This window comes from Strigops habroptila, chromosome 2 (assembly GCF_004027225.2).
Source record: "Strigops habroptila isolate Jane chromosome 2, bStrHab1.2.pri, whole genome shotgun sequence".
NCBI lineage: Eukaryota > Metazoa > Chordata > Aves > Psittaciformes > Psittacidae > Strigops > Strigops habroptila.
The window spans coordinates 47,279,712-47,301,177 of NC_044278.2; the positions used below are offsets into that span (position 1 = coordinate 47,279,712).

The window sequence follows — 21,466 nt, forward strand, 5'->3', positions numbered from 1 at the left end:
AAATAGTAATATATGAGCCTTACCTGTCATCCTTTTCACTAAGTCCAAATCCCTCTGTAAGTGACACTTCTATTTCTTTTTGTGAATCCTGGCAACCAAGAGGAAAAATAAATACACTGTCTGTAATTGGTTCTTCAGTTAAGGTTTAAGTGACTCTAAGAATCTGTACTTTAACGCACCTAACTGAAAATAAGAGTCATCCAAAGGAGATAGATAGATACCCTAATTCTACAAATGCTACATTGCATCTAGAATAACAACGCTCTGGAAAAATCAGGTCTGGATAATGTCTGAACAAAAATACTAACGTCTGAACAAAAATTCCTTCATCAAAGTCATGTTCACCCACGTACATACCTGTTCTTTAAGATCAAATTTTCCATTTTGCCAGAAAAAATTCTCTCAGTTGTGCTAGTGGAACACAAACTGACCTGTGTAGATTCAAACTATTTAAACACAGTTTAAACTAAAAACTGAGGGCTTTTAAATTTAAATATTGTCCTAGTACCTAAAAACCAAACCAACAAACCAACCCCTCCCACAGGACACGGAATAAAAACCCTTATAGAAGAAGGTTTCAGATTTTGTTCTTTTGAGTCAACACAGTTTTGCAATACAAATCCAAACACTCATCTCTGCAGGTTGTTAGATAAAGCTTCTGAATGCAGGGAAAAAAATAAAAATGGGGATACTGTTCTCATTGTAAGCATACTTAGCAAGACCTAAATTCAGTCAATATTATTTTTGGAACCCCATTTTGAGAATAATCACCTTGTTTGCCCTCCTTTGCTGAATTAGTTTCATGTATTTTTCTAATGGATTTTCAGTAGGATCCTTTACATTGTCTTCAGCACCAGAATTACTGTTTTCAGATTTTACCCCCTCCTTATCTTCTTTTTCTTCATCTATTTTCATCGAGTCTTGAATGTGCTTTAAGACATATAATCAAAATTAAATACTGATCAGCTCAAAAAAACCCCACCTTTATATTTTAATACCTGCACTACAAGCAAGATTTTACATTAACCTGGGTAAAACATGCCAGTCTAAACAGCATTAAACCCGTTACATGCAGTTCAAGATGAAATGTTAAGCTATTGCTTCAATTACAAACATGACACTCGCGAAATCCCACGCTAACCCTGTCTGGGTGTCGGAGATGCTGTGAAGCCTGAGATTTCTGTGTGTGACATCTACATGTGAACTGAAGATGAGCTGACACAGGTACACTGGTTTCTTGCAGGGCCTAGTTTGCTGGTGTGAAGGGTAGCGTGAGCACGTCTGAATCAAATTAACCAAGGTTTACGGGTGGGAAGAGGAAGGTGAAATGGGAGGGAGCAAAAACCAAGTTTTATACTGGTCCTAGAAGTCCACAACACTATTTCAACACATGCCGTGTCAGCTCAAAGGGATTTAAGCAAACTCCTTAAGGTCTCCTTACAACATCTGCTTCTAAGAAAGTACCCTAAATACCCTGACACAAGCTAGTGAACAGATGGACAATAACACCTGGTGTCCCACCAGGAATGGTCCAGACCAGAAAGACAGTGACTATATAGCCTGTTCCAACATCATGGTTCTGGCCATAAAACTGTAGCTTCCAGTCGCATAAAGCATGGAAGAAAAACCATCTGCTTCCGGTGAAAAAAGTTACTTGGCATAAGGAGAAATTCTAGCAAGACTGGTTAATCATAAAAGAATTTAAAGAATAAAGCCTATTTTAAACCAAGTAACACACACAGCAATGCTAAAATACACAACACTACAAAGCTGCATTACTGTCAGAAGTTAAAATACTAAACCATCACCTCCTTGTTAAGCTTTTCCTCTTCTTTTTGCCATCTTTCCAAAGCTTCCTGTAGTTTTCTCTCTCCTCTTTCTTCTCTTGCTTTCCTTTCTTCTTCTTTTTCCAAGTTGTTCTCCACTTCTCCATCCTGTTCTTCGATCTGTCTTTGATCTAGCACTGCTGTGAAAAATTATTTCAACATCTGTGATCTGATTTATGTAGTTCAGTAATGTACTACAGTAGCATACAAAGAAGTAACAGGTTCCTCTATAACATTACTAGTAAATGAAAAACAACTGGATATATTGTTTACAGATATATACCAAAGTTATTCTTAGGTATCTGGTAATGTTTCTGCCCATCTCTAAACATTTTTATTCTGATGTATGGCTCCCTAAGAGCTAAACGGTAAAGCCAAAATAGAGGCCAGAGAGCTGACAAATCTCTCTATGCACTTCTCATTCCTGTCATGGACTTTCTCATTAAATCTCTGTTATCCTAAAGTTCATGTTGCTATATTCTTTCCCTCTCAGCAATATGGTTGAATATAATTCTTTGCATTTATAAAGCAAAGTACTTACAAAACCCTTGAAAATCATTGCAGGACACGCTGCTGATGTGACCAGCATATTTAAAAAGCTGTGCAAGTAGGACAGCATTCAGATAGTAATTAGATAGGCAAACTAAATACTGGGAATTGTTAGAAGCTAGAAGGCTCTTCTCTAAATAAAAATAATCATAATCCTTCTACCTAGGACAACTAGAAAAGCGGTGTATGCTACAGTGACATCACCTTCATCTACCCGAAGAATTAACACGGCATTGTGATAATACAGTTTGCAAACACAGTCAAGAAAAATGAAAAAAATCCAGACAAGCACTATATAAAACATGTAAAACAAAACCACAACCACCAAAAATCTTTCCAGTCTTATTTCTATCAAGAGCAGAAAGAATATTCAATAATTATCCTGAAGAGAACAAAATCATCCCTCCAAAAGCTGGACAGGAGGGTGACAAAAATGTTTAAATTAAAAACAAATTTAACCAAAACAAGGGTGAAAAAGTCATCCTCGCTCAGTAAAGCAACAGAAAACTTTCCTTCTTCTTTATAACATAATTAGGGCTCTTGGACAAATTTTCCATCACGCCAGCATACATACCTACCAAATGTTAAATATTTGGCTTTTTGTGTTACACATTTGACAAGTAAAAAGGGTATTCTCTTTTGTTTCTGAGTTGAGAACTCACTTAAGTCCTGCAGTGAAGTGGCTGTTGCTGGCACAGTGGCTGTGACATGGTTTCCATTGATGATGTCCCCAGATGGATGCAAAGCATCACTTTCACACTGCTCTGGAATGTCCCCCTGATCTGGAGAAGAAGTTTGAACAATGGCTTCATTATTTTGTAATCACAATAGTGGAGCAAAGCAATGGACACAAAGTGTGGGAATGGCTGAACTAGAACACATAAATATCAGCACTAATTGAGCATTTTCTCTTCAACTTGGCCATCTCCCTGAGGACTAAGAATTATCATAGGCTGTACTTGCTTCTTTAATTACAGAATTGTTAGTTTTGAAATTACCTCTTGGAACACATCCGTTTACAAAGACAAAACAGATTCATGAACAAATATATAACAGAAAACCAAAATGTTTTCATTTCTTTACATAATCAAGTTACAGGTCACATAAAAATTACATGGCCAAGTTTAGCTCAGCTCATACTTCCCATGCACAAAAAACAACCTTTAATTATTTGATTGCATACTATTTTTTTAGTAGGATCCTTGCTTTCTTCAGTGCACAGGATGGATACTGCTAACTCCCATATTCTACTTTGTATTTTCTTCTCCCTGTGCAATGTGGCTGTGAATTTACAAAACCACAATACTGCACTTCCTCTGTGATCATTGCTGTGATACTCAACTGCTTCTTAATTATTTATTTGCCAAGCATGCAGGCTGCTATTATCTCAGTTTTATGGGAGAAAACAAAGAGAAATAAAAAGTCAGATGTAGCCTTTACTTCTAGGTAGCCAACTTGAAATACACAAGACCATTTTCAAAGCATTTGGCGTACCATAGTACAGATACCTCATGTATCTCCTTAAGTTTTAGGTAAAGGTTTTGAAATTTCTCATCCTTTAAACGTTATCAAGGTTTCAAGTTTTTTGTTTCCCACATTTTGATAAAACTGAAATATATAGCATGAAGAAAAGCGAGACACCTAAACCAATCAGCCTCTCTCTCAGAATGCTCTGAATCTCTTTAAAATATTTTAAAGGAATTAGAGATGAAAGCATCAGAGAAAATGTCTGCCAAACTGTCAGTCTAGCTAAGTTACAAGATTGTTTCAGTTTCTTACAAAAGCAACAGAAGTCCTATCAGCTTCACCTGGGAAAGTAAATTCTACGCAAGTTTTATCTAAGATCAAAATGATGAGCTATCACATTCAGAAGAAAAGCTATTCTAGTGGTTTGCTCTCTCTTTAACTTGAGGCTTAAATTATAGTGTTATCAACATCATTATTGTCACATGAGGCATCAGTAATGTTTTCTGGGGTAGGTAATGTTCAGTCAAAAAATTCCTTTCACAAATAGGTTCCTGATAAATATTCTATCTAAATTCTGAAGGTCTGATAACCTCACAAACAAAGGAAACAAACCAAACCCAAAACAATATAGCACAAAATATCTTTACATTAACTACTCTGCAAAGGACAAAAAGGTAACAGTCTTTAACAGTAACCTTCACTCCTTTATCTAAGGGTGGACAGCAAGAGATGCATATGTCCTTAAGAAAAGCACATCAGCTACAGCAATTACTGCCAACAGACATTCCAATCTGTTCTTGCTAGAGCTCACTCACAGTAGGATTAAAAGGCTTCCACCACATTTTCTGGTATCTTCTTCACTCCATTTTTTTTTTTTTTTTTTTCCTACTCTTACCACCTTCTTCCTTAATGATACCTTACTCTACATTTAGTTTTTAGATTCTACATTCTTATCCTCCCCCTGCCCCAAGTTCCTCCTGGGTTACCTGCTCCCCTTTTTAGCCATTCTGGTTTCCTTCTGCATACTGAGATTGTCTTGTGATGCAGCCTGACCCAACTGAAGTACTGTTGATTGAGAAATCATCAGCATATGCAAACTCCTAAAACTACTATCCTTTCAACTACCCCACATCACTAAATGATACAGTGGTAACTTACTTTGGTAACTTACTTTGGTAACTTACTTGGGCGCAGCATCTGCTCAGGTCAAATTGCCAAGGAAATGCCAGTTTAGTCTAATATGTGATAAAAGTGAAATATCTAATGTAATCCTAGAAGTCTCTAATACAAAATTAAACAAGTAAATCTAAATCTAACTAAAACATGAGATGAGTAGAAACCATCAGTGGCTACAGACTCGGTTCACATTCAAATAATGCATTTAAAGCTTATAAAAAGAAAAGTAAATGAGATAAATTAAAAAATAATGAAAATACTGAGTAAGACTTCACAGAGAAATGAATAGATGAGTCGTCAGCTTCTGCTAGTTACCACTAAAAACTATAAGCACAATTGCTGTTCAAACAAACAGTATCTTTTGGGGTTGGTTGTTTTTAAAACACTGAACACTGTATACTCACAGGTTCAGGAGTGTGAGCAACGGCGTCACTCCATCTACCACAACCTAACCACAACCAAAAGAAGAAGCCAGTCTGGGACCTAACTCACAACAGTTAGAGATATTTTCTTTGAAATCAGTGATTCTAACTCTCTCATACAATAATTACAATCTCTTCACCAACTGCAAATTCAGTCATACCACCTAATGACATATTTCCACCAGTCTCAAGACTTTACAGACCTAACAAAATTTGGAAATGGGAAAGGTGTTTAGCTTGCAGTCTACATCTTTCTCACAGACAATTTCACTTACTTTAAACCCACAGTTTCATAGGACAGAACTCTGCTCAGGTCCAACATTAAGATGTCACTCAAATGCTGACAAACTAGGAAATACAGCCAGTAACTGTGTTCCTATTTTTCTCTCAATACACAAATGGCTATAAAGCGCATTAACTTCAATTATCCTCCTTTTTCTATCACAATTACATCAAAAATTTTGGAGAACTGACCCTGTAGGCTTACTGCAGCATATAGAGAGAAAGCAGCATAGCACGCAAGGCAAAACATCATTGGCATACTGACAAAGTCCTTCCTGCAATCAGCAAGAGCACAAAAATAAATAAAATGCTGACCTCGGGGAGGGGGGGGGGGGGGGAGGGGGAAGGGTAAAATTCATTTTTCAGTAACTGAACCATATGTTCCAAAACTACTCAAAGATGCTGATTAATGACAGTGTAATTGCAACTGTTCTTCACACATTTACAAACACTTCTAAAGTTACTCCAAATTCATAATACTATTTAAGCCTCAGTTACTGAAGGAAAAATCAATAAGAGTACATGTAATGGCTGCGAGAAACTTATCTTCAAAATTACAGCTTGGTAATAGTACTCTGATATTGGTCCACATGAAACATTCCTTGGAGTTTTACTTTATGCAGCAAATATAAAACAGCCTCAAGTTAGTCCATATACTAGTACACTTCGCTGTTTAAAAGCAAAACTAAACGCTACACAATTTTAAAGCACTCCGAAACAACTGTCAGACCTCCATGCATTCATCAGAACAAGGTTATGCAAGATTCTGGAACAAAAAGTTCCCAAAATTCAGAACCAACTCAATTTTAGTGTGTACTTATTGCTGCATACCCTTCTCCTCCTAAATGCGCAAATATGAAGAAAATGAATCCCTCATCATTAGAAACTCTTTCTTTTATTTCCAACATCAGTCAGATTTTTTCCTCTCCCTCTACAGTCTTAAGCCATCAAGACAACTGTCTCGCAACCGTTAAGCCCTAAGGTCTTAACGAACAGTCTAAAATGCACAAACACTTACATTCGAGAGAAGAAATGCATTCTTCAAGGTCCTCATATATTAGTTTGTCTGGTTTGGGAATGTCACTAAAACCTGGTTTATTTGTTTGTTGATTATGAAGTCTGAAAGAAAAAGGAAGAACATAAATAATTTAATAAATATAAATGCTAAACTTTTAAGCAAATAGCAATCTGAGATTTAAATACGAGGACTACTTAAGAGCTTATAAACAGACTAAACCAAACATAAAAACCATGCAACCAGAATGCTGTAACTTTCTGGCTCAAAGGTTAAGGTATTTAAATACAGTTCTCTAACTTTCACCAAAAGACAGCTCCATCTCTCTGATAGCTAGCTCCATGCTGCCTTTACCCAAGGCCCATATATAACATAAAGGCATTAAAGTAAAACAAAATGCACTCTCAAAAAGCATAAAAAGGAGTAATAAAATAGAAGAAATACAATGAGCTGTGACACTTACCTAGTCAAATGAAATTAAGAAATTTGCCTTTTTAGGCTCTGTGTTACAGTCTAATTCCCACTTTGATGTCATCTTAACAGATGTGTTTGAAATATATTAGGATTAGATGTCTGGCAAAACATATATGCAGGGGTAAAAATCTGGGTGCTACGAAAAGTGGGGTTAGTGCCCTCATTCTAAATCCCCATTTATCTCAACAGAAAGATAATGTGAAAGAACAGTATCTCCCACATGACCCAATTACTAAACCCTGACTAGAACCAGAGTAGCAAAAGGAGTGTAGGTCACTAATCAAATTCAACAGCAGCACTTCATAAAGGAGCTTACTCCACACCAGCTGGTGCTCTTCACCACCACATAAATATGTTTGTACTTACAATTTCTAAGGAATTCAGATCTTCTACGTAGCAAAAGTGGAGAACAAACAAAACATGCCCCCACAATGAGACATGTTCAATAAAAATGTAAATGGGTAGACAAACAACTAAAACCGCATTGCCAGAAGGATAGTTCAATAATGTCAGTGGAGGAAGACACCCTGTAAATTAAATATGGCAGAGTAAATGGAACTTCAAGTTTTTGGAATTCTGTGTCACGTTTTTAGCCTTTCCTTCACAGAAATGGTTAAGTGTTAAATATTTCTTAAGGATGCAAGGTTCATGGCAATGCATGCCACTTCCTTCAATACCGTGTCCTGCTAGACAGACAGTCAACACAGTGCCTCTGAGTTCAGCAAACTGAATAGGTCAGCTCCATGTAGAGAGGTAAACACACATATTTCCAAACAGTTTTCAAAATTCATTCCATCATGCAAAGTTGGCAGCCAAGCCCTGGACTGTACTTAATGTCAATATTCCATAAAACAGGACTGGTGTGCCAGTCAACACCAAGTTATTAAATTGCATGGGTTATGCATAAAATCACCATTAAAGCTTGGAAAAAACAACCAAACAAACAAAAAAAACCCACCACCATCTAAACTATTTTGTTAACGTCCAAAATTACTTTTTTAGCCTAAAACTGCTAATAACCCTCACAATCAGTTTCTTCATCCCTAAATAAAAAAAGAAATAGTTTAGATAATAATCTGCCTTATAACTCCAGTCTTTCTGTCTGTGTTTATTGTCTTCCTTCATACCACTCATATCTTGAAACATAAATAAACAAGGAGCTCCTGTATTCAGACAAGCAATTGTTCTGCCCCACTGACATAGGTCTAACTTGTCATGGCTTACTGGTGTTAGAGCATTATATTTTATTTTATTTTCAAAGAAGTTCCCATTGCCACTTAAAATCTACAAGTCATAAACTAATCCCACAATACACCGATGATGCAGCATTTACTTAATAATGAGAGTAAATAACTGGAAAAACCCACACATGCATTTCACAAATATTTTATATAACAGAAAACAGTCCAAGGCACATGAAATGGAAAAGTACTCAACAAAAGAATGTTTTCCCTTTAGGAAGGCCTTGGGAAAGCAGCAAGTTCAAGAAAATTATTGGGACCTCATCCCCTTGCTTTGTCACAAGGAACCCAAGAACACAACCACAACCCATTGCTGACTGCCCAGACCCTGGCCTGTTCTCTGCAACACAACCTGCTCATGCTATTCACTCTTCAGGCAGCATGGACTCTATAACATTCTTCAAAGAAGTACAGTCCCTCACAGTATTAGAGCATTTTCCCATGTCACCTTAACATGCAGGTTAACATTCAACCTTCGCTTTGCAAGGTCTGTCAGAGGAATACAGGATATCTGAGACATACTGTAGAAAATGTGAATGAGCAGGGAAAGAAGACACAGCCACTTAAAAGGAACTAACCCTCCAGTCCCTAGAAATCCCAACACCTTCTTTTCAAGGTCAAGATCATAAAGGCTCTCCCCAAATTCCAGCCACAAAATAGACCCTGTCTACATGAAATGTCTAATCTATTGAGAGGACTTGATAACAACACAGTAAGAAAGCCCTACGAATGCCTGCTAGAGCTGCCCCAGGACAAGCTGTCTTTCTTCAGCCATCAAATCCAGAATGATGGCTAGCAGGTTAAGGCCAATTCAAGTTTCTCCTCTTAAGAAAGAAACATTAATAATTAAATACTTGAGCTTTTTCTGAAGACACCTACTCAGGATTCTCAATTTTGGAGAGTGGAGGCATCAGTGACTGTAAGAACAGAATTTCAAACATGGAAATAGGAGATACAGAGAGGAAAGAGAAGTCATTTTTATGCAGCTTAATTTTGCCAAGTTACTCATTTACTTAAACGAAAAAAAAAAAATCAAAACAAAAAACTACCAACCAAACCAACCAAAAAACACAGGAAAAGAGAAAAGTTCTGCTACCCATCATCCCTTTCTCACATGCAAAGGAGACTGGAGAATTCCTATTCTGAAAACTATAAGACAGGCACATGAGCAAGCACTTCAGAGAACAACAACAAAGTTAGCATTACAGCTTGTTAATGAAGTGAGAATGTACAACTGCCTTGATTTAAGTTCTCAGGTAGCAGAAACTACCCAGCTTCAATCAGTGAAAGCTCAGCAGTCAGGTCACGGATGTGAAAAACAGAGACACAATAAAAGAGACATAGCTTTGCTCAAGGAATTAGTGGCCTTTTTTTTTATTAAGGGGTTTTGTGTGCATCGAATATAACCTCGATAGCTTTTGAACATCAAGTGTATTCAAAAACACCTGTTCTGATATGAGAAAGATGAAAAATAATTTTAAGTCATTGAAAAATGAAGTTTACTTCTCCAAAGACCCAACTTTGTCTTCTGAAACAAAGTATGTTCTCAAATTAGTCTACAATGTCAGCAAGAGTTCTTGTTAGCCTGATTGGGATCACACTTATATGGATGGCACAGAAGCCTACTAGAGGAATCAAAACTGTCAAATCCCAAAAAAGCTCATGACAGCAAACTGCTAAAAACACATTCACATTCATATGAGGTAATGAGGGTAATTCATATGAGGGTAATTCATATGTGGGTGAGATGTCTGATAGGACTGTTGTGAATAAGACATGCCAAGTAATAGTTAATTGGCTATTGTAGTACCTTTACATTATCATTTGCAACATGGTTCAAACATTATTCTTAAACAGTATACAGTCTACATTTTTAACTTATCAACATGGTCCAAAGTTATGGGACACCAGGAAAAGTCAGATACATCTTGGACATATGCATACATTCCTCACTGCTTAAAAAAAAATAACACTTTTTCATCAATACTATAAATAGTCATACAAGTCAGTGGTTGTTTAACTCAGATTTACATTTAGGAACGGATTTTAAACATTTTTAGGAAACTTCTGGAAAACCCATTTTCTGAAATTAGTGATTAATGGAACATTTATTTATTAACAATGACTCTTTTATTCAGCTGCCAGAAAGTGGTCTACTGTGTAAGGAAATGCAATGGAACGGGTAGGCTTCAGCACTACAATAGATTTCAAGCCCTGCAAAACTTGAAATATGAGAATCCACCGCAAACCTTGCTTTCAAAAGTTTGTCAGAACACTGACACATGAAACACTGAAAAGCAAGGAGGGGCAGAAGCAAAGAAGGGCAAAAGCAAAAGTTCATTGTTAAACCTAGACCTGTATCTATGTAGGTATCTACAGCAGTCTGAAAAACAGCAAAGTAAATTAGTCCTGAGCCCAGGAACATATAACCTTTTTATGATTTGTGCCTTAATGGTGGCATTGCACACCAAATGAACCACCTGCTACCTTCAAAGGCACACATGGCAACAAAGCAATACTTACATTGAGTGAAGTGGCACAACCTGAAAGTGATGAGAAGCACAGCTCTACACATTAATATCCTTAAATGGCAGAACTTGAGCTAAGTTTCAGTGATGGATGTTTATCAATTCATTCTATCTGCATTAAACTAACATGTGCTTAGGATGCCTCAGTTTCTCACTCCCCAGACTTTTCAGTCCTTTGCCTAGCAGTTTTGGACTTTTTAGGCCCTGGGTCTACTGCTGCCATTACTATTTGCCCCAATAGAGGGAATCTTTTTAACCTTTCATCTTTGCTCAGCTACAACAGTTAAATGACTTTACAGAACACTACATAAATCAATCAAGTTTTACTTTGTCATAGGACAAGACTTTTTTTTTTTTTTTTTTTGAAAAATACACCACATTCATCTGTGGTTTCTAATGCACTTAAATATTTCACTGCACATAACTTTGCATTGTAAGGAAGCACAAATTTAACAGAGATGAAAAATATTAAATCATATTTGTCAAAGGTGTTTGGATGCGGGGGGGAGGGTTTGGTTTTTTTATAACTAAGTTCCTCCTGAGGCATGATATTCAAGAAGGGAAATCCTTATCCATCTTTAGAAGAGTTTGGCATGAACATGTAGGTAAATGTTTCTTGAAAAAGTAGGTTAAAAAAGTTGCTTTGTAAACAATGTTACCTGATTTTCTGGCCATGACTGGATGGTGAGGAAGAAACAGACTCAGAAGATGAAAGTGGATATGGCTTTGAAATAGGAGAGAGCACCTTGTCAACACTTTGCTGTGAAGAGGCGAGGTACAAGCAACTGGTGTCTGCAGAATAAAAATCCCACAATTAGTATTAGTCAGTTATTTGCCCTACCATTTCTCAGACAAGGCTGCACATGCATAGTTGGACCATGCAGACACCACCACTATAAGGCAACTAACATCCAGATCTTGACCTGATCTTCTTTGTGCCGGTCATTTCTTTATTTTGGGTTGGTTTGGTTTGGTTTTCCTGAGGGCAATTCTCCTTTACAGGCCTTCACCATCATAAACTTACTCCTCACAAAGCTATGATTTTCATCACCCCATAATATACCCATGTTCCCCACAAACTGCAGCCCCTCTGCCAAACACCAAGTAACTTCTCCCCTGCTGGTCATTAGAGGAAGCAGTTATGGACCTGGATTTCAAGTTAAGGATGTGCTTACTAGCCAGCAAAAGATAATTCTTGAGGTCTCCCAAAGGCGATGCTTCATTAGGAAATTTAACCTGGAAGGATTTTTCTACAGATTAGTTAAAATAGGGGATGAAGGAAGGAAGAAAATCTTTTATCCTCTTATCAACAGCTGTAAAGAAGGAAACAGAGAGTATAACTAGAGAGTCTTGAGTTTCCTAAGAAATCAAGGCAAAAACCAAACCCCCTAAAATAAAAAGGCTTTTAATCAAATTTGCAAAGTCCAGCGTTTTGGTTAAATTTTACTTTGCAATCTTAATTTTCCTTTCTTGTGCAGCTGTACAGGTCTTTCATTACTAGACTATGAATTATTACTTTTCCCAAAAGATATGATATTCACTCAGCAGGCAGGTACTGTTTTGGTTTTTTTCTTCTCTTCATTGACTAAATAACTTTTACAGTAGTCAGTGCTAATTTGGGTCAAGAAATAGATAAAAAGCCTTTATTAACACTCCTATACTTGAAATGCTTTCAGATGGTTGTATAGAAGTGGACCCAATTCATGGTGCACATCCCACCGCAGAAGTCAGGATGCTTTAGACTAGGGGTTGCCTATGGATTTTTACCTCCAGACAGCCCCTATGCCCACGCACCACAGATGAACACCCTCTAGGGAAGCGGAGCACTAATAGAACAGGACCCAGCAGTTACATCATACTCATGTATCAGAAGTACCTGTTAGTGGTAGAAACCCTCAGCTCACCCACATCCAATCTTTCACAAAATAACTTGTCAAACTTTCACATGCAGAACAAATGGACAAGAACAGCACATAGTACTTACGCACGTAAGTACTTAGTGCCTCGTCAGTGTAAGACATACTGCCTGTCAGAAGACAGGTGGCACACCAGTCATCTCATACCATGATCTACTACAACCTATTACTACTACTTTGAAATTATCTAGGATTGAATTTATTGATTTTCTACTAGAAGACAAATATCTGAGGTGTTTGGCTCATAGCTTGCTATCTGCAAGACTCACCAACCTTGCTCTTTCTCATCAGGTATGAAGCTTGGTCAAGTAATGATTAAGGTGAAAAGTTCTAATCAAGTAATAAGATGACAATCTGAATTTCCCCCTCAGAAACTATTTCTTGATCTGTGTTACTACCCAGAGACTGCAGACAGTAAGCAGGGAAAAGCAGAAAAGCTTTCTGAAAAGCAGAAAAGCTCCTACTTTTAGTAGCTTTTTACAGGAGGACACGCTTCTTCCTTTCATCCTTCAAAGATAGGTCCTCCCGATCATGAAGTTTTATTTCTGCATCTATATTTGTTGCCATTGAAACAATAACTTCCACAACTTACTCATGCTATGAAAAAGTACTTTCTTCTCTTTCCTTTCAATTTCCCAGGATGCTAGGGTCTGTGAAGGAGTGGTTAACTGATCCCTTTTCATCTTTTCTACAACATTCATTGCCTCCCAGGTTTCCTGCAGCCGACCTCAGCCAACTATTTTCTAAACTAAGCTGCCCTTCTTGTATTTAACTTTCCTTCATGCAAAAGCTATTCAGTATCCTTTTTTGGCTTTGTTACTATCTCTTTTTTTGCATCCTATCAAATCCACTTTGAGCTAGGACAATAAGAATTGCATTGACAAGCAGATGTACAGCAGATTTGAAACAACATACTGTTGTTTAATTTTCAATTCTTTTCTATTTTGTTTGCTTTTCTGAACACTGCCACTTTAAAAAAATGACTAAGTAATTATTAGACACTGTGAAATTAATAGCAAGTTACAATTTTCCAAACACTAATCCCTTCCCCCTTACAATTGCTCAGGAATATTTGATAAAGATGTCACAGCAAAAAGAACAAACAAAAGCACATCTGGACCTTTCAGATGGGAAAACTCAATTTAAGAGAAGCCAGATGAAGCAGTCTTCTGCTGCACACATTAACTACAATGCTAAATGAAAGTATAAGAATACAGAGGGAAGGTTATTAAAAATAGGAAGTTACAGTTAATGTTGCAAAGTAGTTATACTTTATTGCAACTTTTGAATGAAACTCTGCATATCATAAAGTTACACCCACAGCGAATTATATGGCATAATCTTCTCTTAAAGGTGAAGTACAGTACGTTTAGCCTCCCTCAATCTATTTCTCCACTGTTTCCATGGGGAAGCCACACTCCAAGCAGCTAGCGTATTTCGTTTCCAACTTCTCCTGCCTCTTAGCAATCAACAAATAAGTTAAAGACTATCACTACTAAATCTTTCTCTTGCCACAGTACAAGAGGAACAATAAAGAAAAGCCCAATACCACACCATTAACAATCATAGAATCATAGTTTGGCTTGGAAGGAACTTTTAAAGGTCTTCTAGTTCCAATCCCCTGGCAATGTGCAGGGACATCTTCAACCAGACCAGGTTGCTCAGAGCCCCATCCAACCTGACCTTGAGAGTTTCCAGGCATGGGGCATCTACGACACCTCTGTGCAACCTGTTCCAGAGTTTCACTGCCCTCATTGTCAAAAATTTCTTCTTTGTATCTAGTCTAAACTCTCTTTCAGCTTAAAGCCATTACCCCTTGTCCTACTGCAACAGGCCCTTCTAAAAAGTTTGTCCCCATCTTCCTTATAATCTCCCTTTAAGTACTGAAAGGCCACAATAAGATCTCCCCAGAGCCTTCTCTTCTCCACGCTGAACAACCCCAACTCTCAGCCTGCTCTCACCACGACTTACCATCTGAAACTTTCTTGTTGCTGAGATCTCTTTCCACTTTGGAAACAGGAGTAGAAGAAAGGCATCTTGAAGCAGACGTTCTTCTGTGTGGTGGCGTTAAGGGATTTTTAAAGACATCGACTGACCCAGTTCTTTTGATGTCTTTTTCACCTCTTGGACTGCTCAGAGAGGAATGCTGGGAGCTGGGATTATCCTCGAGAAGTTCATGCTGGGCAGTCAAAGGTGGCCTATTGGTAGCACACTGCAGAAGTAAAGGAGACTGCATCTTTCTCGGTGTTCTGCTTGCAGCTGCATCCTGCACGACACTGCGTCGGTAGTTCCTGTACGCTTCTTCCAAACACTCTGCCTCTTTTTCTAGTTCTTTTATTCTAGCCCGGGTTTGTGCCATACACTCCAGGTCGGAATCCGGAGAAGCACTGTGTGGCTGCAGCTGCTGCCAATAGCCAACTCTTGGCACAGCATTTACCTTTACGACATCAGTCATAACCTGATTCTTCAGAAATGCACTATCCACGTAAATATCATGAGGTACAGCTCTGTCACCAGTGAAGTCAAGGACAGAGCGATCAACAAGTGAAGGCTTTGGATTCCGATACACTTCATTTTCCAGAGCTAAATGATAGCAAAAGAAAGTGAGTGACAGTAAACAGTGAGAGAGGGAGACAATAACAAAATAGAAACAGTCAAACACGGCATTCAAGTTCCAATTTGATCAAAATTACTTTTACATGGAATTGGCTTAATTTTGAGAATTTAATGGGTTAATTTAAACGTATTTTTAATGTAGCTGCACAGCTGCAAATTATGACTGATTTTTTTGAATATATAATTCTTCCATGTAAACCTACATAAAGCGTGCACTCTACAATGTTATTTCTTAAATTATGCTTACTTGAAAAATAAAAATGAAATCGTCACCACTTTGGACACATTATATCCAATCATGCTGTTAAAGGGTGAGGGATACAGGGCAGGCGACAAGTCTTAAAAGATCCCTTCCACTTAGATTAAAACAAAAAAAAAAAAAAAAAAAAAAATGGTGGAGAAAACCAACACAGTAAATAGATAATGTTGTTTTGACTTTGTTTGTTTTCAGGTGTTTTTAATTATTTCTCCACAACTATCAGTTAAATCTAATGTTTTGGGGCTGTCTGCTTCCCAGCTTGCACTTTTACGCTTCAGCAAGCTCAAAAGACCAATCTATAGGGCTGTATTTTTCTCAGTAAATTGACAGCCTTGGTTTTATTCTACGTAAATATTCTACGTAAATGGTTGTTCAATGACATACTTAACTCTGATGCAAAATAAAACTCTCTTCAGTACCTTCACACATTTAATTAAAATTTATACTTGCTATTTTGACACTAACAAATTCCCAATTCCAAATGGTACCAATACTTGTACCATATATGAAAATGTATACATTGGTCTAGCAAATAATATGAAGTATGGATATACCGAACTATGGTGCAACACACGCTGTATGTAATGTACAATCATTGCAGAATTTTAAATGAAATATACATCCTGGAATTGTATTTGTCATACTTGATATTAGCAATTTGACATAGGCATCTTTAGAACTGGCATTTCTTCAGCAGAATGAATTGCTTTAGGCAATTTAGTCTTTTGCCTCTCTCTTTCTAATGCCCATACGAGGTGTATAAGTTATTAGCCTTGACAACAACTGCTCAAAAGTTTGATTTAAATTTGTGAGGTATGCAATAAAATTTCAAATTGGTTATTCTTATTACGAACATTCAAGAATCAAAATGCACTAAACCACAACTTGCCTCCTGGAAAATAGTGATTATGTTATCACCAAACATTAATGCCTTTATGCTGAGGAAAAACAGATAATAAAAACATGGAAATATTCAGAGAGGAATGTTTTTCCTTCTTCCTGTATGTATGTTTTCCATTTGTAGTAAGTGTACTTTTTAAATTGGACTTTTAAATAGATTTTTATTTTAAACTTGAAATCTGCTCACTGGTGTTGTATTAGTTCTATGTAACCTCAGGTTTTTTAAGATTTTGGAAATTCTTACACTGGTTAGGTAAGTGAACTTCTCATAAAGGACTGCTCTAGTGTAAGATACAAACCTGCCTGTGTTTGTTTCACCTGCAGTTTCAGTTCTTCAACTTGCACATTTAACTTTCTGACAGTAGTTTCGGAGTCTAACAGCTGGGCCTTTAACTGGGCACAACGCTCAACCTATAGGAGATCAAGAGAAAAACAAAACCAGCATAATTCAAACAAAAAGAGTAATCTCAACTGGCTGAATACTGATTTCTAAATGTTTTTCAGGTCCAGTCAAACCATATACACACAGTATCCTACTGAAAGTCAGTGCTGGCAACTTAATGACTTGAAAAGATTTACTTTGGTTATGTTGGGTTGGTTGGGGTTTTTGGGGTTATTTTTTTGTGGTGTTTGGTTTGTTTTCCTTAGAGTTGCTTACATAAAAATAAACAGAGTATTAAAAAACCCAAAACATAAACAGTCTGCACAGGTAAATAGATAAATGTGAACAAGATGACAGGAAGAAGAAAGAATGCAAATTATTTAGAAAGAATAATTTACCTCACTTTGTAGCTGCTTTTCCAAAGCCTGCCTATGACTTTCAAATTCATCCAATGCCAGCTTCTTCGAATGTTCCACTCTCCTCAGCTCCACCTGGCAGGCCAGATGCTCTGCTGAGGGTTGGGACAGCTCTACCCAGAAAGAGAAACACCAGACACTCAGCTGTAAAATAGTTAAGTATGTACTTTTCTACATGATACCCCCTTCAAAATGTCAAGCTGATCTGTTTTTAGGAACATAACAAGGTTTTGTTTGAATAAAATACTTAGAGATCTTTTCCTTTTACAAAGGATTGAAATTTTTGTTGGTGTGCTCATCTAAGAACTAGACCCAGACTGTCCTATTCTGGAAGAAAAATGCACATCCTTACCTTACATAAGGGGGTATACATCTCTATCCTCCCATAATCTCAAATGCACATTAAAAATAATTGGCATTTTATAACTATAGTCCAGCAAGCACTTCAAAATAACAATGCGATGTTCTTTTACTACTATTAACCATACTAATGCTATGGTTAGAAATATTGCACTGCTTTTCTGAAAGGGTGAAAGGGATATTCTTCATATTATAGCCAATGCTTAATTCAGGATTTCTACTATACAGGCATATTAAAGAAAATAACTTAAATATCAAGGACTGTTTCATTTTACACAAACATTAGCTGGGGTTTAATGCAAACCACTAGTAAACATAATACAAAGAATGGATTGTAATGAAAAATATTTCTAAACAAATACTTGTAGGTAAACATAAACAAGAAAATTACTAAATCAGTCACACTGACTGTCTCGAAGATGCTGGTTTTCACTGCGAGTCTCATCCAACTGTTGCCTAAGGAGTTTATTCTGCACTTGGAGCTCCAATTTCTCCTCCTTAAGCAAAGGATAGTCTGACAACTCTTTGAGTTTTTCTGTCAACAACTGATTCTGTTTATTTAGCAACAGAACCTGGGCCGTCACTGACTCGAAATCCAACTGCAGACAAAGAACAGTTTAGAAGCTTATGAACTGCTGTGCTACTTTACAATTACTTTTATTTCACATTTTCTTTTTTTTCTTTTTTTAATATAGCTCAAATGCACTAATTATAATACAGCTTCTTCAAATTCATGTTTATAATTACCTCAAGCTCTTTTGTGCGTGATATAGCTTGCTTGAGTTCTTCCTTTTTGGAATTAACAGCAATGGCTTCTTCATGCAAAAGCAAAGCTTTCTCTGCAGGGAGGATTACAAATGCCGAATTAAAATTAGTAGAGCATTACAGTAAAAAAACTGTGTCAGCAGAAAGTGTTTAAGCTGCTAAGCCCAACATTCAATTTAATTCGAGACATAAAAATGACTGTATGTCATACGCACTCCTTCAAAATTAAGTAAATCACACCGTGTGAATATATTCATATGCATACATATACTCCTTTAGAATTAAGTAAATCAAATTCATATGCGCATGATATACCATTTCTCTCACATGCCCCTAAATTAAAAGTCTAATCATGTAATCTGTCCCAGCTCTCTTCCTTAAGCTCCAATTAAACATCTTGTGCACAATAAATGTAGAAGCTGGCAACCATTCAAGGGTATGGTACCAGACTGTACAAGAGTTCAATCAGAGAATGAATGAGCTAGTAGGACTTCAGAAAGAGATGGGAAACTGAAAAAGCAGGGATGCTTTGCAGCCTCTATGTGAAGCAGCAGCTCACAGTTTCCACTGCATTCTGAACAGCAAGGAATTGCTGACCTGTCACTGGAACCTGCTACATGTTTTCAAAATCTATTTTAATGGCTTTTCTGTCAGTTATACCACTGTTACTGAACACTGTGTCTGTTTAGTAACAACAGTGTTTTGACACCTATTACTAAAAGCTCTAGAGAGAAAACATCTACTTTACTAATCTCAGAGAGATAGTTACCTTTATTTTTTTTCTCATCTTCAGTAACTTTATTGGTTCTGGCTATGTATTCTTCTTTTAATTCAAGCTGATATCTAGAAGTAAGAAGAGTTATGTATTCCAGGTTGCCCGGGGGGTTGTGGAGTCTCCCTCTCTGGAGACATTCAAAACACGCCTGGACACGTTCCTGTGTAACCTGCTCCAGGTGGCCCTGCCTTGGCAGGGGGATTGGACTAGATGATCTCCAGAGGTCCCTTCGAACCCTAATGATTCTGTGATTCCCAAAGTATGTGTGTACACACATGCACAAATGTGCATTTCTGTAAATTCCAGTTTTCTGAGACTAAACTATAATCACACAATTATTTATTGACAAAATCAGTTATTGCAGACTCACTGAAACAGTTGGAAAGGGCTCTGCCAACCACCTCATTCAACCACCTGCCAAAAAGCAAGACTCCCACCAACTCTAGAGCAGGTCAGCTGTGGCTCTTCCTACCAAAGTCTTAAAAACCTCAAAGAATGTATATCCCACCACCTTCCTGGATGACCTGTGCCAATGCTGCACTATCCTCTCAGGAATTTTTTTTCCCCCTGTCCAAACTGAATCTCCCAAGGCACAACTTACAGTCCCTGCCATATGAACTCAGAAGTCACATCTGATAGTCCCAGTACTATCCTGCCAGACCTTTAGTAGGCCATCTCCACTTTCTTCATGACTTTCTTGAACTGGGGAGCCAAACCTGGGCATGGTATTTCTAGCACAGACTTCACCAATACCTGAAGGGTATACCCACTGCAACACCTCAAAAGCAGTCACAGATAATGTCTTACGCTTTCAAAGAGCATTTCTAAGCAAATTGTTTGAAACCATGTTCAAGCAGATGGTAATCAATAAAACAGGGAGACCTATATCAGAGAATCCCTCTCCAAAAATGGGGATGGGTTAAGGTAAGAGCCAATCTATCTATACAGTGGGCTAGTGTGCCTTTCACCCTTTTTCCAAGAAACCTATAATATCTCTTTAATGCTAATCTCCTCCCATGTCTCCTCTGCATTAAAATGATCAGTTAAGTGTGGTTAAAAGAAGTCACTAATACTGCTTGAAATCCTTCGTCTAAACATGCAACTAATGTTATCTGGGAAAAAAATGTGACAACAGAGAATTTAAACTACAACATAATATAGTCTATAATAAAGAGAATTATATTCTATAGCAAGCTTTTTCTAAACCTGATAGAATATTTTGTTTTAATAGCAAAGAGCTAAGCTAAGAAAAAATTTAAGCTGATTAAAGCAAAAACATGAATGCACATTTTCAAAGTCCTTGCTTTGTTATACTTTTCAAAGGAAATCCTATAGAATTTATTATTCTGTTTTCACAAGAAGTCGCAAGTGTCCTATTAGAAACAAAAGAAAAAATTACTTTAAGAGGTCTGTCTTAAGCTTTTGGTCATATGTGTCCTCTATGTTCTTCACAGCAACCTCCCGACGTCGAAGTGCATCATCAATAGCTTTATTTTTCTCTTCCTGAAGTTTCTGAGAGCTGAAATATCCATAAATATGCACAAATGACCAGTTATAGAGCCAAAACTAGTTTTAGATTTTGGTTTGGTTTGGTTTTTTTAATAACATTTAGAGACATCAAAGGGTAATGCGCTTGCTTGAAACATTGTAGCAATTTAAAATTATCATCAGAATCTGTCACTGTAATTCATTAAGAACAAGGAGATGTGAAACAAATTAAATTGCCCTATTTAAAATCCAGTACCAATCAATTATGCAGCTAACCCGGGTTAACCCTAGCTCAGTTTCCCACACCAGAAATGCTTCAGAGGAGATAGTGCTGAGCATGCTATTCTACCAGCACCCTCTGCTGGGTTGTTAAAAAACCCCAAGTTTCTGTTAGCAGGATACCCATTTTGCTATAAAACCCAGATGACAAAGTAATGACATTAAATAGTATTGAAAACCTGTCTAAAATGGTTTAGTTATCTTTTCATTTAACCAAAGCAGAATAATCTTACTAAGGACAAGTTAAAAAAAACAACAAAAAACCAAAAAAACAACCAACCAACCAACCAACCAACCAAAAAAACAGAAAGGGTATTTTGCTTCTTTAGA

General features: G+C 37.1%; 1 protein-coding gene across 7 annotated transcripts in view; it reads right to left on the bottom strand.

Annotated features, from left to right (window-relative positions):
* The window catches only part of OFD1 (OFD1 centriole and centriolar satellite protein), a 35,869-nt gene that overhangs the window by 3,799 nt on the left and 10,604 nt on the right, over positions 1 to 21,466 (bottom strand). For 5 of the 7 annotated variants that reach the window (XM_030476903.2, XM_030476906.2, XM_030476909.2 and 2 more), the window contains 13 exons: positions 20,769 to 20,888; positions 19,364 to 19,437; positions 18,577 to 18,668; positions 18,239 to 18,428; positions 17,452 to 17,582; positions 16,971 to 17,082; positions 14,868 to 15,479; positions 11,640 to 11,772; positions 6,741 to 6,841; positions 3,038 to 3,157; positions 1,809 to 1,966; positions 772 to 930; positions 24 to 88 (listed from right to left, as the gene is read on the bottom strand). In XM_030476903.2, coding sequence (XP_030332763.1) covers positions 24 to 88; positions 772 to 930; positions 1,809 to 1,966; positions 3,038 to 3,157; positions 6,741 to 6,841; positions 11,640 to 11,772; positions 14,868 to 15,479; positions 16,971 to 17,082; positions 17,452 to 17,582; positions 18,239 to 18,428; positions 18,577 to 18,668; positions 19,364 to 19,437; positions 20,769 to 20,888 — 2,067 coding nt within the window. The remainder of the gene's footprint in view (positions 1 to 23; positions 89 to 771; positions 931 to 1,808; positions 1,967 to 3,037; positions 3,158 to 6,740; positions 6,842 to 11,639; positions 11,773 to 14,867; positions 15,480 to 16,970; positions 17,083 to 17,451; positions 17,583 to 18,238; positions 18,429 to 18,576; positions 18,669 to 19,363; positions 19,438 to 20,768; positions 20,889 to 21,466) is intronic. The other 2 variants (XM_030476907.2, XM_030476908.2) reach the window with 2 other exon arrangements.